The sequence below is a fragment of the Cryptosporidium sp. chipmunk genotype I genome (assembly GCF_004936735.1).
Source record: "Cryptosporidium sp. chipmunk genotype I strain 37763 chromosome Unknown contig_7, whole genome shotgun sequence".
NCBI lineage: Eukaryota > Apicomplexa > Conoidasida > Eucoccidiorida > Cryptosporidiidae > Cryptosporidium > Cryptosporidium sp. chipmunk genotype I.
The window spans coordinates 183,990-198,037 of record NW_027125616.1 but is presented as its reverse complement, the minus strand read 5'-3'; the positions used below and the strand labels follow the sequence as shown (position 1 = coordinate 198,037).

General features: G+C 33.1%; 7 protein-coding genes across 7 annotated transcripts; 1 reads left to right on the top strand and 6 right to left on the bottom strand.

Annotated features, from left to right (window-relative positions):
• Nucleotides 1–23: 23 nt before the first annotated feature.
• On the bottom strand, nucleotides 24–1,465 carry ELE39_003638 (serine threonine- kinase; the record flags this gene model as incomplete). The annotated part of the gene is made up of 2 exons (XM_067346742.1): nucleotides 24–385; nucleotides 436–1,465. The coding sequence occupies 2 exons, from the start codon at nucleotides 1,463–1,465 to the stop codon at nucleotides 24–26; spliced, it is 1,392 nt and encodes a 463-aa protein (XP_067200055.1).
• Nucleotides 1,466–1,922: 457 nt separating this feature from the next.
• On the top strand, nucleotides 1,923–2,711 carry ELE39_003637 (uncharacterized protein; the record flags this gene model as incomplete). The annotated part of the gene is made up of 1 exon (XM_067346741.1): nucleotides 1,923–2,711. One exon carries the CDS (start codon nucleotides 1,923–1,925, stop codon nucleotides 2,709–2,711), a length of 789 nt encoding a protein of 262 aa, XP_067200054.1.
• A 632-nt stretch (nucleotides 2,712–3,343) lies between these two features.
• ELE39_003636 (multi-pass transmembrane) lies at nucleotides 3,344–4,702 on the bottom strand (the record flags this gene model as incomplete). The annotated part of the gene is made up of 1 exon (XM_067346740.1): nucleotides 3,344–4,702. The coding sequence occupies one exon, from the start codon at nucleotides 4,700–4,702 to the stop codon at nucleotides 3,344–3,346; it is 1,359 nt and encodes a 452-aa protein (XP_067200053.1).
• A 621-nt stretch (nucleotides 4,703–5,323) lies between these two features.
• ELE39_003635 (beta-adaptin AP complex subunit-related ARM HEAT repeat) lies at nucleotides 5,324–7,963 on the bottom strand (the record flags this gene model as incomplete). Its single annotated transcript, XM_067346739.1, has 1 exon — nucleotides 5,324–7,963. One exon carries the CDS (start codon nucleotides 7,961–7,963, stop codon nucleotides 5,324–5,326), a length of 2,640 nt encoding a protein of 879 aa, XP_067200052.1.
• A 590-nt stretch (nucleotides 7,964–8,553) lies between these two features.
• On the bottom strand, nucleotides 8,554–8,706 carry ELE39_003634 (putative transmembrane protein; the record flags this gene model as incomplete). The annotated part of the gene is made up of 1 exon (XM_067346738.1): nucleotides 8,554–8,706. A coding segment is annotated over one exon (153 nt), but the record flags the coding sequence as incomplete, so codon positions are not given.
• Nucleotides 8,707–9,150: 444 nt separating this feature from the next.
• On the bottom strand, nucleotides 9,151–10,875 carry ELE39_003633 (multi-pass transmembrane; the record flags this gene model as incomplete). Its single annotated transcript, XM_067346737.1, has 1 exon — nucleotides 9,151–10,875. The coding sequence occupies one exon, from the start codon at nucleotides 10,873–10,875 to the stop codon at nucleotides 9,151–9,153; it is 1,725 nt and encodes a 574-aa protein (XP_067200050.1).
• An 813-nt stretch (nucleotides 10,876–11,688) lies between these two features.
• On the bottom strand, nucleotides 11,689–13,458 carry ELE39_003632 (3 CCCH RNA binding domains; the record flags this gene model as incomplete). The annotated part of the gene is made up of 1 exon (XM_067346736.1): nucleotides 11,689–13,458. One exon carries the CDS (start codon nucleotides 13,456–13,458, stop codon nucleotides 11,689–11,691), a length of 1,770 nt encoding a protein of 589 aa, XP_067200049.1.
• Nucleotides 13,459–14,048: the final 590 nt, after the last annotated feature.

Genomic DNA, 14,048 nt, shown 5'->3' with positions numbered 1-14,048 from the left:
TATAATTATTCTTAAATTAATATTCAGTTCAACATTTTCCTTACTCTCTCTATCGCATTCTTGACAGAAATTCTATTAATTGGGTCCAAACACAACATATCCTTAATCAGCATTCTTGTTTCCATCGAGATACCTTCTTGGTAAAAGGCTAAGTTATCAGAGTTTTCCTTTATGGATTTTAAAAGCTCCCTTGTATCTTGTCCAAAAAATGGAGGCCTTCCATTCAAGATACAATACAAAACACATCCTATTGACCACATATCCCTTTTAAATCCATCTACTCCATCTTTGGTGCATTCTAACTTAAAACACTCTGGAGGAGTAAACAGCATAGATCCTTCTATTGTAAGTGGTAAGCAAGAGTTAATTGATGATGATGTATATTCTCAGCAGTTTTCCTCCTCTTCCCCCTCCAAACATAAAAGTTAAACTTACCAGAATCATAGATTAAGCCAGAGCCATCCACTATAATACAAGAGTTAAAATCGGAAAGTTTTACCAGAAACCTGGAACTGAACTCAAGATTGGTATCTGACTCTTTACTTGTCCAAAGAAAGTCTTTTTTGAAGTATTCCCTATATTCCTTGAGTTCCAGTAGCTGCACTAAAGAGTTCCCCAAGCAAAGCTCTTCTTTTTTCCCCATGCCTCTTTCTCTTGAGAGTCTTAACTGTTCGGCTTTTGCCTCAAATGTCGACTCAAATATGGGAGTGTCCACCCAAAGACACTTTTCCTCAAATAACTCCTCCTCCTCCTCCTCCTCCTCCTCCTCCTCCTCCTCTACATCCAGACCATTCGGGTCTCCGACAACATAAACCAAATCTGAGTTGTCAACTCTTCGCGTTAAAAAAATGTTTTCTGGTTTAATGTCTCTATGGACAATTTTATTCTCATGTAAATAATCAACACAAACAAGTAATTGGTACAATATTAAGATTGAAATCCTCTCCTTATAGGCCATAATCTTCCTGGAATTCCTTGCTATACTATAAAATTGAGTATACCTATTCCAATGCATTAGCTGGAAAGGCAAATACTCGTGAATTAACACTATTTGATTCGATTCTGGTATCTCAATCAAGTCAAAGGCTCTTGGTACACTATAATGATTCAATTTTCTCAATATCAAATATTCCAAAATCACCCTCTCGTACACGGATAAAATTGCTTTTTGGCTATTTCCCCTAGCCAAAACAACTTTATGAGATTTAAGACATGATAATAACCCTATTTTAAGTGTTTTAAAGATATTTTCAACACTATCTTTATTAAAAGAAAAAAGTTTCCTACCCCTATATGCCCTAAAGTAACTACCTTCACCTAAAAATCCTTCCCTTGATGAATCGTAGGCATAATTATTTAAGCAGTAGCAAACATTCAAATTATGATTTTCTATATTTCTCTCAACTAATAACCAAAGAAAGCCATGTTTATCTAAGTTCAATAAATTCTTACCATTGAGAATCATATTTCACTCACTCTTTTCTCTCTCACTTTCTATTTAATTTTTTCCCTGTATAATCCTTCTCTCAGTCTCCATTATATTTTATTTTAATAATTATTAGCTATCCGAAAATTGTGCATGCAGAACTGTGCATGTTTTCCCGCTTAAAGGGTGCACAAATAATTATTAAAACTAACAGAGGAAAATGACAGAAAAAGTAAACTAAAGTAATAACAAAATACGGAATGTCCGGTCTCTGTCAAAAGAAAGTATAATGAAAATGCAAAGACAATGAATCCAAAGTATTACATGTAGATATGAAATAAGGATCATAAGAATACGTGATGTCTAGATTATTTAGGTACCAATAAGGTACCAAGATAATAGAATGACGCATTCATTTTTTACAGATTGTAGAAATACTATTATTGAATATAATTCGAAAGAAATTAATAGAAGTTAACTGTTTAACATTTACAAAATGCCAGAAACAAGAAAATCATTTTTAGGAAACATAGCAAGTGGAATTGGTAACTTTATAATGGGATCAGATGAGAAAGAGTACAACCTGAGAAATGTAGCAAGAGCATCAGCATCATTTGCAAAGCCAATAATTGGGCAAGTTTCAGGATTTGTTGAATCTGGTAAGAATTCTCTTTCAGATTCATTTGTATGGAAAGATTACCATAGAGGTTATATATCAACAGAGGAAGCAATAGATTTAGCTTCGACAACGGCAAGAGAAGTGGAGAGTTCTGAGCCAGAGGACTTTAAGAGCAAATATGAGGAGAAGATTAAGAGTAAGAGTCAAGTATTTTCTTATCCATCTCCACGTTTGGAATCATTATCTCAAGCTTTTTCAAATTCAAAAAAAAGGATTCAGAATTGTGAGATATTTTCAAAGATTGGATCCTGTGGATGTAATATATACCAAATTCTTAGATCAGGATCAACAAAAGTTTTCTATAGTATTAAAGAATTAATATGTAAGACATTGAGCTTAATGAAGAATTCAATAAAATGTTGTGATCAGATTATTTTCTTTTTCAAGAAGAACTGGGGAATCTTATACAAAAATGCAAATAAGATGATACTGAATATCAAAAATAATCCTTTGGAGTACCCAAAGAGAGCTTACTATTTCATTTATGGATTCTTCCACAGCATTTATGAGAGAATCTACCACTACAGACATCCTGAAGTTCATAAGTCAAAGATTGCAGCCTTGGGAAGTTCTATAAAGAACATTGGATGGTCTTGGAAGAAATGATTTGGGGGAATTGCATTGCTTTAGAAGAACTTTGGTAAAAAATCAAGACAGAAAAAGAATGATAGGGAAAGAGAATGAGAGAAATAGAATGAGAAGAAGTGAATAAGGAAAGGACAAAATTTAAAAGTCCAGCTTTACTTAGTTCAATCGATTTCTCAAATTAGCATAACTTATGAGCATTTCTCTCTGTTGATGAACAAGAAGAGCTTGGGGGAACTCGTTCTTGTTCATTACAGAAAGAAAGAAGGAGAGAAGGAAAGAGAAGTATATTCTAGTCCTTATCACCTTTATTTGTACATTTTACTGCTATAACAAACCTGTATATTTCAAGCTAATTAAAGAAAAATGGAAATCAAAAGAGAAATTATTGCATTTATAAACAAAGCTCTTTCATTTCCTTTCCTTTTTATTTCTATTCAAATATCTATTAATTTCTTGATTTCAGTATCTGCATGCATGTAGATCTAAAAATTCACTATAGGTACCGGTACCGATATATTTATAAAAGAAATAGAATAGAATAGTTATTAGCTGCAAATTAATTAGACGATTAAACAGGGTAATTAATTGATTAATTTCTAAATTTTAAACTTGTTTTCAGACTAAGAAAAATGAACGTCAGGGGCTGAACTTTAATAACTAAGATGATTTTGAAGGTTTAGATTTCCATGTCTGTTTTTTCTCAGTAAGGCTTCATCGTATTGTTGGAATCTGATGAAGTCGTTTCTGGATTTCCAAATAATAAAGAAAAGAATGATCTTCCAGACAAAGTTGAAGAAAGTAAAGACTTTAGAGAAGTTGCGAAGATCGCCCTCTTCGGAACTGACACTCCATGCCGGGAAGAATATGTTCATCCAGAAAATATCAATGATGAGTGAGATAAAAATGGAATAAAGGATGAATTTAAATCCATTGTTAGTCCACCTAGAAGAAGCAAATCCTTCATTTCCGAGATTACACCAAAATATATAACATGTTGTCAAGGAATCCAAGTAACATGATCTGGTAGCACTGGCAATCCATTGGAGAAGAAATGATATGAAGATTACATATTTGTAAAGTACTTCTGGGCCATTCATCTTAAATTGAGTCAGGGAGCTATCCAGTCTATTAGCTAAATAGTCTGGAACTGAAGATAGATAAGAATATAAAGAGAGATTGTTTGGTTTTGGTAAGAAAGGTTCGTCTAAACAAGCTAGTTCATTTTGATAAGTATTCAAATCTTCCATTTTCTGATCTCTCTTTTGCTTAAATTCCCTTACATAACTTTTATATAAAACGTGTCTTGAATATAGCCATTGACAAGAAATCAATAGAGATCCTATTGCTGTCTCGTCAGTATTACTGTAAATTTCCTTTCTTAATTCGTGTTTTCTTTGGTCTGCAAGCTCATCCAAGATTACATTGCATCCCCCTAGCTGCAGATTACTCCTACTATCCAATAATATTATATCTAAAAGGTTCGCCTCGCTAGCAAACTTTCTCTCAATCTCAAAACTGAATAACTCATTCCAAAATACACACTTCTTATCATGTTGAAACTTCTTGCATTGAGTCTCAATTACCTGATCCTGACATTCCAAGTGAACCTTATATCCTACATCCAAATTCATTTCTTTTTGTAAATCCAGACTGACTACCTGAATCATTAATTTGCTTTCTTCTTGGTCATATTTACTTGCAACATTCTCATACCTCCTCAAATTATTCTCAGCTTGTTGTCTAAGTTGCTCCAAAGCTTCAAACTCCCTAAAACAAGTGTCCAACATTGTCTGAAGCTCCCATCTTCTTTTCAAATAGCTATCCTTAAGCTGTTTTCCACTGCATTTATCCATGTGTGTTGGCTTTATAGATAAAAACACGTTCTTCATCACATCTCTATTAAACCTTATGTTTGAGCTCTTTACTCTTTCCAAAACCTCCTCTAAACCATAATACTCACAATCCTTTATACCCATTATAGCAAAGTACTCTCCCAAATCCCTATTCATGTATTATTAATTTAGTTAAAACCTTATCCAGAGACTTTTTTTAGCCTCTTTGAGTTTACCCACACACTTACCTCTTGATCTGTTGAACAAAGGCTTCTCTATTCCTCTGCATTGAGAGAGGAGTCTCTGAAAATATTGGAACTTCCATTTTTCAATATTTTCCCATCAATTTTCGCTATTACTCCCTTTTTCCAAGTATTATCTATTTATATGTTTTGGCGGGAACCCCCAAAATTGCTAGTATTATTTTCAAGCGCAACTCCAATTACAATAGCAAATCTTTCCTATCTTAACTTTTGCTTGGATCAACTAATTCTGGCCATCCAAGTCTAAAAATCAGAGCTAAACTACGTAGAATTGCCCCTTATATTCTGCATAAAACCCCACAAATTTTAGTGAGTCAACTCCCCTGATTCTTCATTTAGCTCCTTTCCTCTAAAGTACACGTACTATAACTGCCAGGCAGCGCTATGAAAATTTTTTATTCTCGCAAAATCGTAGTCCACATTCAAACACGTAATATATTGCGTAATCCATGCATGCATGAATTACGTTTAAAATCATTGTTGGAAAGAAAAAAAGTATCTAAAAAAAAAAAGAATTATATTAGTAATTAAGACCTTATAGTTGTATTAGATTTGACTCAAAAATGCTCCTAATACAGGACCAAGTGTAGTTGCAGTAAAGTGAGATATTTAAGTCTTCTAAACCTTGAGTATCAACCTTAATTTGAGCCGACACATGGTATACTTTTTTTGAACTTGAGTAATCTAGGGCAATTTCACACAAACAAGGAAAATCTAGGGAATTATGAGAATCCTCAACAACACAAAATGTGAATAGTTTGAAGGATCCCTCGTCTATTTCGCCAGAAGCAATACAAATTATCCCCTCTTTAGCTAGATTATCCTCAAAGGGAGTCATAAATTCAAAGCCTTCAAAACTAGAGTGCTTTATTTCCTCCTGAACCTCTAGACTCTCATTAATTTTGTTCCAAAGTCTCTCGAACTCGTCAGGATCCACGAAAGCTGACTCCTTTAGGCTCAAATTTGTTGACTTTGGTGATTTTGTCAAAGAATTCCTCCCTATTACTGCTTTTTTATTTTCGATACCATTAGAATCCTCCAATTTGGCCTTTGTCTCATCATTCTGGCAATACCCAAAAAAATCAAACTTTATTCCAATTTTTTTGTAATCTTCAAATATTATGGAACACGTGTTAAAGTCTTGAAACAAATTCTCATTTCTCCATCTATAAAAGTAATCCTTGAGAATAGAAATTGAAGGTGGGGAGCTTTCATTAAATGTATTTTCTATAGAGTCATTTAGTATTACAGATTTTGCAATCTTGTAGTCAAATTGGAGTAACCTATAGTAAAACAAAGCCAAGTCTTTTACATCTGGATAATTCATTCTTTCTATTGAGAATGCCAAAAGTCTTCCTAGTACTGGTCTCACATCCTCAGGAGAGTCGAACAAAAGTCTACAGCAACTCGTAATAAGAATACTAAATAAGTTAGATGGCCTATTTACCAAGCTTTCTATGTTACTTGAATTCTTTTCAAAAAGATCAACTAGATTTGTTACAATATAATCCAAAATCTCTGCCTTATCACAGTATACATAATCTGGGAATCTGGCCATAATCCACAAAAGTGAGCAAATTCCTCTCGTATTAAAGCTAAGCTTCTCTACAAGATTCATATAGAAATATCTCCCAACTAATTCTTCTATTACCCAAGGAAAAGATTCTGAAACTAACTCCAGTCCCATCAAAGTAGGACTAAGCATCTGCTCCTTTTCTGACTCCATCAAATCCTTGGAAAAGTTTATATAGGACTTAACTACATGATCATTTTCAAGTGTCTCACGGGGATTTAAGTCTTTTTCAGCATTATCTAGCTTGACCTGAATGTACTTGATAATTAAGACTGACATTAAATAGATTGACTTATGTACTAGACAAGAGTCCCCAAGCTCGTAGGAATAGTGGTAAAGTTCTTCTAAGATATTATCTATGTTGTCTTCAGAAGTTAAAAAGGGAATTAGATCCAGCTTAATATCTTGAATATAAAATGGATCTCCATTTCTCAACATAAGTAGTTTATATTCATCATAATAAAAAGACAAAATTGAAGATGACGAGTAAAAGTATTTGTTTTCCTCTTCAATAAATACTCCGTCTTTTGAACAGTTTGAAAAGTATGAAAACAAAAGTCTCATGTGGGAGTAAACTATCACTGAGATCTCCGGAATAGAGGTAGATGCATGAGTAAATAGTGGACCTTTAATTCTCTGTATTACTTGAGAAAGTAACTTTGGATAAGATCTGGTCAAAGAGATGAATATTTGAATACTTATTAGTAATACATTAGCACTTGAATGTCTAATTACTTCCTCCAAAGCATTTAAGATCTGAAAAACATCTGAAGAGGGTACCTGCTCTTTGAAAGTTGATTCTAAAGGAGACGATTGGTCTTGTTGAAGAATATTTGAAAGATTTTGAAAAACTAGCTGTAAGATATGATACTGACTCCATTCATTGAAAGATTTAATGTTGGTAAGAATCTTTAGAATGAATTGTCTCGTAAAAGTTGCTCCTCCTGTCTCCTTATTCATTTCATTTAATACATAGACCAAGTTGATTATTGTATTAGGGTCTAACTCAGTGTCTAGCATGTAAATTAGAATATCCAATAAATTGGTATTAAAGAAATCTTCTTTAGAGTACTGAAAAAACTTAAGACATCCGATTACAGCAGTTTTTCTGACATATCCAACAGAATCACTTAAACCATTCTTGAGAATTGGCTCAATATACTCAATTGAAATCGGAATCTTTAGAGATGAAAAGCTTCTTAATGCAAGACTCCTAATAACAGGATCCTCATCTTCACTATCTTTTCTTAAAGTATTTACCATCAAAAGAGCAAGCTCTGAGTTTCTCTCAGCATAATGAGTCAGATATAGATATATGATTTTCTTTTCAACCTGGTCATGAGTAGCACTGGCAAGAATCATTAGACTATAAAGAGAAGAGACATCTACTCCCAAGGTCATAAGTGCAATGGCTTTCTGGAAAAGCTCAATCCTCTTTTCTCTGTCCTTAATCAGTGTAATATCTTGGAGTTTCTCGTACAAATCGTTAACTTCTCCTCTTCTATGATCCACAAATAACTCATTCCCATTTTGGCTTTCAATATTTTCCTCAGCTGCAACTGCTGTATCTCCGTAGTTAATAGAAGCAACTCTCTTTCGCATCTATTCGTTGTGGAATAATTTGGGTCTTTTTTGAGTTCCCACAAATTTGCACAAAATTTCTTTTTTGGGCTTGTGTTTTCACATACCGGCACTTTAAGATACCGGTATTGGGATTTTAAATATTAATTAAATAAATTACGTGTACTGTGCCGGTATACAGGGGGGAGGGGAGGGGCGATGGACACTTTGAAATAATAATTAGAATAAAACTGTATTAGATTCTAAATATTGTATTTTAAGGCTTATAGTTGTGTATGTATTCAATTTCATGATTTAATTATCGAGTGTGAACCTTCATAAATGCTTTTTGTAGTGTATTATTAATGTTTAGACTTTTTATATAGTTGACTATACGGGCAAAATCTTTAAAATAGATAAAGTTAGGCTTTATCTATTTTCGAGACTCTACAAATTTACATAATAGTGAGAGTATATTATGTGGTAAATTTCTACAAGGTTACAGAGGTCGGCTTCATCAAAGATCGTTCACTAGCTAGAAAACAAAAGAACAAAATCCCAAGAAGAACGTGAACAATCATCCAAATCATTATGAAGAACGTGACGGGATTTGACATAAAATATTCCCATACAGTCTTTGTTGTATATATATCGGAATCTACTGCTAACTTTCTTTTTTTGCTCTGAGTCATTACTTGGGGTATCAATGATAATAAAACATAAAAGTAGTAAACTCTAGAAATGTTACTTTTTAAAAAATATCTAAAACTCAAATTGGTTTCCATCTTCCTTCTATTCTTTGAATTATAGCTTTGACAAATTTAGAAGTTTTATCAGAGGCTCTCAAGGTATCTATAGGTATTGATTACTAATGTGTGTAAAAAACAAGTCGGCGCCAATGTTTTGTTATTCTAAAAACATTACAATGATAAAGAGTGCTATTCTTAGGTAAAACTTAGATAACTTAAGAAAACATGACAAATAAATAATAGAATTAAAAAGAAGAGTTAATTAGTTACTTCTTTCCATCCTTTTTAAAGAATTTACTAAATATGATTAAATTTAAGATGACTTAAATATTTTTTTAGAAAAACAAGAAAAAAGCGTCGACCACAGGATTCGAACCTGTGCGCGGAGACCGCACTTGATTTCTAGTCAAGCCCCTTAACCACTCGGGCAGATCGACTCGTCACGAGGGGACGGGATAAAGAAGATAACAACGTAATAGGTTAGCTTAGTATATCCAATAAAGTACGTAACTTGGACCAAACAAGCGTTCTTTTTGAATAAGGGACATAAAAGCACGCCTCATTCCTGGTAGTATCAAAGACAACAAAAGAAAAGAAGCGTGTTAGCGCCCAAAAGATTAAAGAAATGAGCATAAATACGAAAATAGATCTTGAAAAGTTACTGCCTTCGTGCATGGAAACTTGTATTTGGTATCTTGCTGCTTCAAACTCTCTGTTTAAATCGATGCTTTGATCTATAGTTAATGGGGTGGGTTTTGAATCGCCACTAAAATGAAATGTACTTTTATATAAATTATTTAATGTTGCTTTGTCAACCTCTTTGTGATAATTCTTTTGGGAATTTTTATCTGGGAAAAAATCTTTCTTTTGAGTAACTTCTTCACTAAATAAAGTGTCGCCATTTACCTGGGATGAAAGAGCTGCTGCATATTTTTCAACAATTGACTTGAATTTGGATGGAATATTAACTTTTGAAGGGAGTTGTATGTAGGGTCTATTATTATCATAATCTTTAATGTATTCAGAATTCAAATCAATATTGATAGGTTCCTCTAGGGAAACTAAGTCATCACCGTATTCTTCTTTTTTATTAGTGTTGTTTTTCACATTAGATTTCAGCTGAATGAGCGAAAAAGGTAAAAGTTTAAAATAACTATATAAACTTTGGCGATTATTAACAATTTTTTGCATTAGGGGGGAAATACTAGTAAACATTATAGGCTTTATCATCTCTTTGTATTCTTGGATTGTATATATATTTGGAATATTCCCGGAACTTGTAGATATATGATTACTTAACTGAATAAGTGATAATGCCTCTACCTGATATAAAGACCTGTCTTTAATATTAATTGCCTCCATTTTAGAAATAGATGACTTGAGTTGTTCAACGTAAGCTTCTCCCTTATATAAAGGTGATTTAGGATCCATTCTCACTTCATTGCACATAGGGCATAACAAAGGCATTGGACCTCCAATAATAATATCAAGATTTTCACCAATAGTAGGATCCTCAACAATTTCCGTTGGAAAGTGTTTAAAGTTTTTTCTCAAACTACATTCTAAGTGTCTTCCAAAAATTCGATGGTCTTTTGCACATTTATTAACCCATATCCTGCAATTCTGTACTTTATTTCTCTCAAATCTGACTAATCTTCTATAACAAGCTCCACTTGTTGTAAGATATACAAATGGGATAATTAAGAGTAGAATAAAGAACAAATTCAAAATTCTTATGATTATTGGCAATATCTTGCAACAAAAACCCAACACTCTTGTTCTTTTTGACGGAGAAAAAAAGTAGCTTCTTGGAATCCTGCTAAAAAACTTGAAGCTGAACCCCAATATAAATGATAATAGCGAAATTGTCAAACTTATTATTGATAGAGAATAAATTGAGTATATTAATAGTATATAGGATCCCGGAATTGGTATCATATTAAACATCGGAGTAATCCCACAATGAGTGAATGAACTCCCCGGGTCGCTCGGATCATTCACAAAATGATCATAGTTGTTGTTATCTGGATTTGAATTGGCTACCAATCTCACAAAAATGAGTGTTCCTGCTCCGTAGATTATATACAACATAGACTGAAAATGGTGCCATTCCTTTAATCTCCAGCTCTGTCTACCCTGCCTAAAGTCTTCCACCCTTGTCTTAAAGTTCTTTTTGATTCTTTCAAAAATTTCATTACTTTTCATATTATCCGGACATTTATTTTGTATTGTGATTTTTCCTCTAATTGCAATATTTTTGATTTTTTGACATTTTGCGGTCACCCTATGCACACTGAACAAAACACCAATTTTGGGTGTTTTAGAAATTTACCTGTTTGTATTGAATCAGTTACCAACTTGTTTTTTATTTAACTTAAAAAAAAAAAAAATTAACTAACATTGCTAGTTTGCAATCTTCAGTTGCAGTCCCCGCCACTTTGCTACTCGTAATCTCTATTTGACTTGATACTTTGGAATTAAATTAATAAATAAATAAAACAAGCAATATTATTTTCTTTTGGCAAAAAATTCTCCTTAAATTCCAATTCTAATCACACAAATAACTTTTGAATTGCCATATTTTTGAAAGCGTCTTTACGATAGATTTCAATCCAATTACGTACGTAAAATCACAAACACAAACAATTAGATTTTTTCCACACGAGATTTCTACACGTAAATAAAACACCGGTACTAAATGTGCATGTGATTATTGCGCATGTATGAATACGAAAAGAAAATAAATGCATGCAATGGTAAAGAAAAAAAAAATTAATTAATACAGAACAATCATCGTTAAGTAATAAAACAATAAGTAATCTAGAACAAATTAAAGAATAAAATTGTTTAGCTGATTCTTTTATTTAAAAATCACAAACAAAAGAACGTTAAGCATGAATTCTCTCGACCATAAGTAATTAATTAATCGAGAAAGTACTAAGGAGAAAACCAATAAGAATTAAGCTGTAAGCATGAATTTAAATTTTTAATAAATCAATAATTAGCTGTAATATCCTCTCATTTTCCTTCGGTCCAAAAATCTCCATCCCTGGTACTCGAACCAAGTAAGCTTGGATGGAACAAATTCCATGAATTATCCGTGCAATCAATCTTTAAGTTGTTGAAATCTGATCTATTGTATAGATTATTAGCATCCCTTAATCCCATCTTGTCGTGGTTAGGAACATTGTCATTAATAAAATCAAATCTATAGTCATCAAAGTAGTTGTTTGACAGAAAAAGTTGAGAATTAGGAGTAATTTTAACTTCATTCTGACATCTAATTGCATCTTGTTGAGATGTCAAAGGAACAGAATTTGGATTTAAATCTGCAGAAAAGTTGCGTTGATTAGGACACGCACTTGAATCTCTATTTTGCTGAGTATTGTAAATCCCTGTAATTCCAAAAGCAGGATTTGATAAACTCCAATCTGAATCATTATTCATAGTTTCTGAAAACTTTTCTGGGGAGTCCGATAATGAAAGTAACTGTAGGTGCATTAGATAAGACATTTGTTCAACACTTGTACCATTTCCATAATCATCGATACTACATATTGGTTCCTGATAAATCATTTTGTTCTTATCATAGTCAATTAATCTGCTATTTATTAAACTCTTATTTCTATCAAAATAGCCATTCCATGCGAATCTTCCAAAATCATAGTTCGGTAATAGAGACGAGTGATCTGCATTTCCATTCAGTCCTTCATTACATGGAAAATTTAAGCCTATTGCGTTATAAGGAGGCGGAGGAATGTTCACATTGTCTCTAGCATGTACAACTTCGTCTCCATCTATCACTTTAGGAAACGCATTTCTTTGATTTGGAGAAGAACCTCTAGCTCTATCAACTTCTCTTCTTTGAAAATCTCTATTGACAGTTTTACGAGCATCATTCTTAAATCCGGCTGTAACAATGTGATTTTGAGAATGTAGAGGAGTTTCACACCCCGTTGATGGTGTAACAGGAGATTCATTCGTGTTATTCACAGGTGTTAACTCTCCCTTCAATAACTCATTATTCGTAAATTGTCTATTTTGACTAATAGAATTGGTCTTGTTGTGATTAAAACCATTTCCCCTGCCACCCTTTTTAGGTGAGTTATTTGTACTTGATGTAGATGTTTGGGATTTATTCTTAAGGGAATATTTATTGTTTTGATTCCTCGTCTGTTCTATTGCGGGAGCTAGGTTTGAAACGGTTATATTTGAATGCAAAGGAGAATTGGATGGGGAAACCGGAGAAATTGAAACGTTATTATTATTCAAAGCCTCCTTGTTCTTAATAATCATTGCTTCATTCAAATCTTCGGATAAATCAACTTCGCTAAATTTATTACAATCGTGAACAAGTCTTTGACGTTCAATTACTTCTGGTCCTTGTACTGGATCGAATTCTATAGTTTCTGGATTTCTTAATTCGTCCAATCCATGAGCAAATGGACAGTAATGCTTTGTACATAATGGATATTCGCGACATAGTTGAGTCTTATATACTAGAACATGATACATTTGCTCCTCTTTTGTATGGGAAAACATACACATTCTGCCTCTTTGGCAATAGTTCTTTACACGCATCTTTTTATTCTCATTTTGGAAAACCACATTGGGACATAAGTTCGGTCTGTACGCATATTCATAAGGGTTTCTACGATGCCAGGAAAGACAGTGTGAGAAAGGACATCTCTCATCAAGCTCGCAAACTCCATGCAAAGCCTTTCTCTCACAAATTCTTGTCCTGAAACGTGAAAGTTCAGTCATACTCATATTTTGGCTCAAAGGCATTTTCAAGACCCTTCTCTATAAATGTCAACAGTAGTTATTTAATATATAATAACAATAAACTTGGATATTTAGTTGCTGAAACTCAATTGTTTAAAATATATATAATTTGTTTCTGCAAGAAAAGTTTTCGGTCAAGGAACATAATATTACACTTGAAACTGTTATATTTAAGCGTTAAGTAGTGAATTCTTACTCCTCGTCTCAAAACTGTCGGAAAAATCTAAATCGACCTTTTTATAACCTGGTGGTTACCCTACAGGATTATTTTTCGACCGACGATTTTATGTTATGTCTCATTAAAATGTCAGATAATAACACGTATAGTGCGACCTAGGCAGTTATACTGGTCCATAGTTATCCTGTATCGTCCATTATAGTCTAATTATACATATCCAAGATTGGAGAGACGCGGCAAGCCTATGTGACGTATTATTTATTGTGATTATGAGGAACAAATCAACGCTTGTCTATTGTTGGATATTAAATAATACGTATCTGTTTGTGTATGTTTTGTTAAGTTCGAATGAGGGAATTTTCCTATTCCGGTGTGAAAATAAATTATTTTCTCTACTGGATATCGCTCTTTAGTT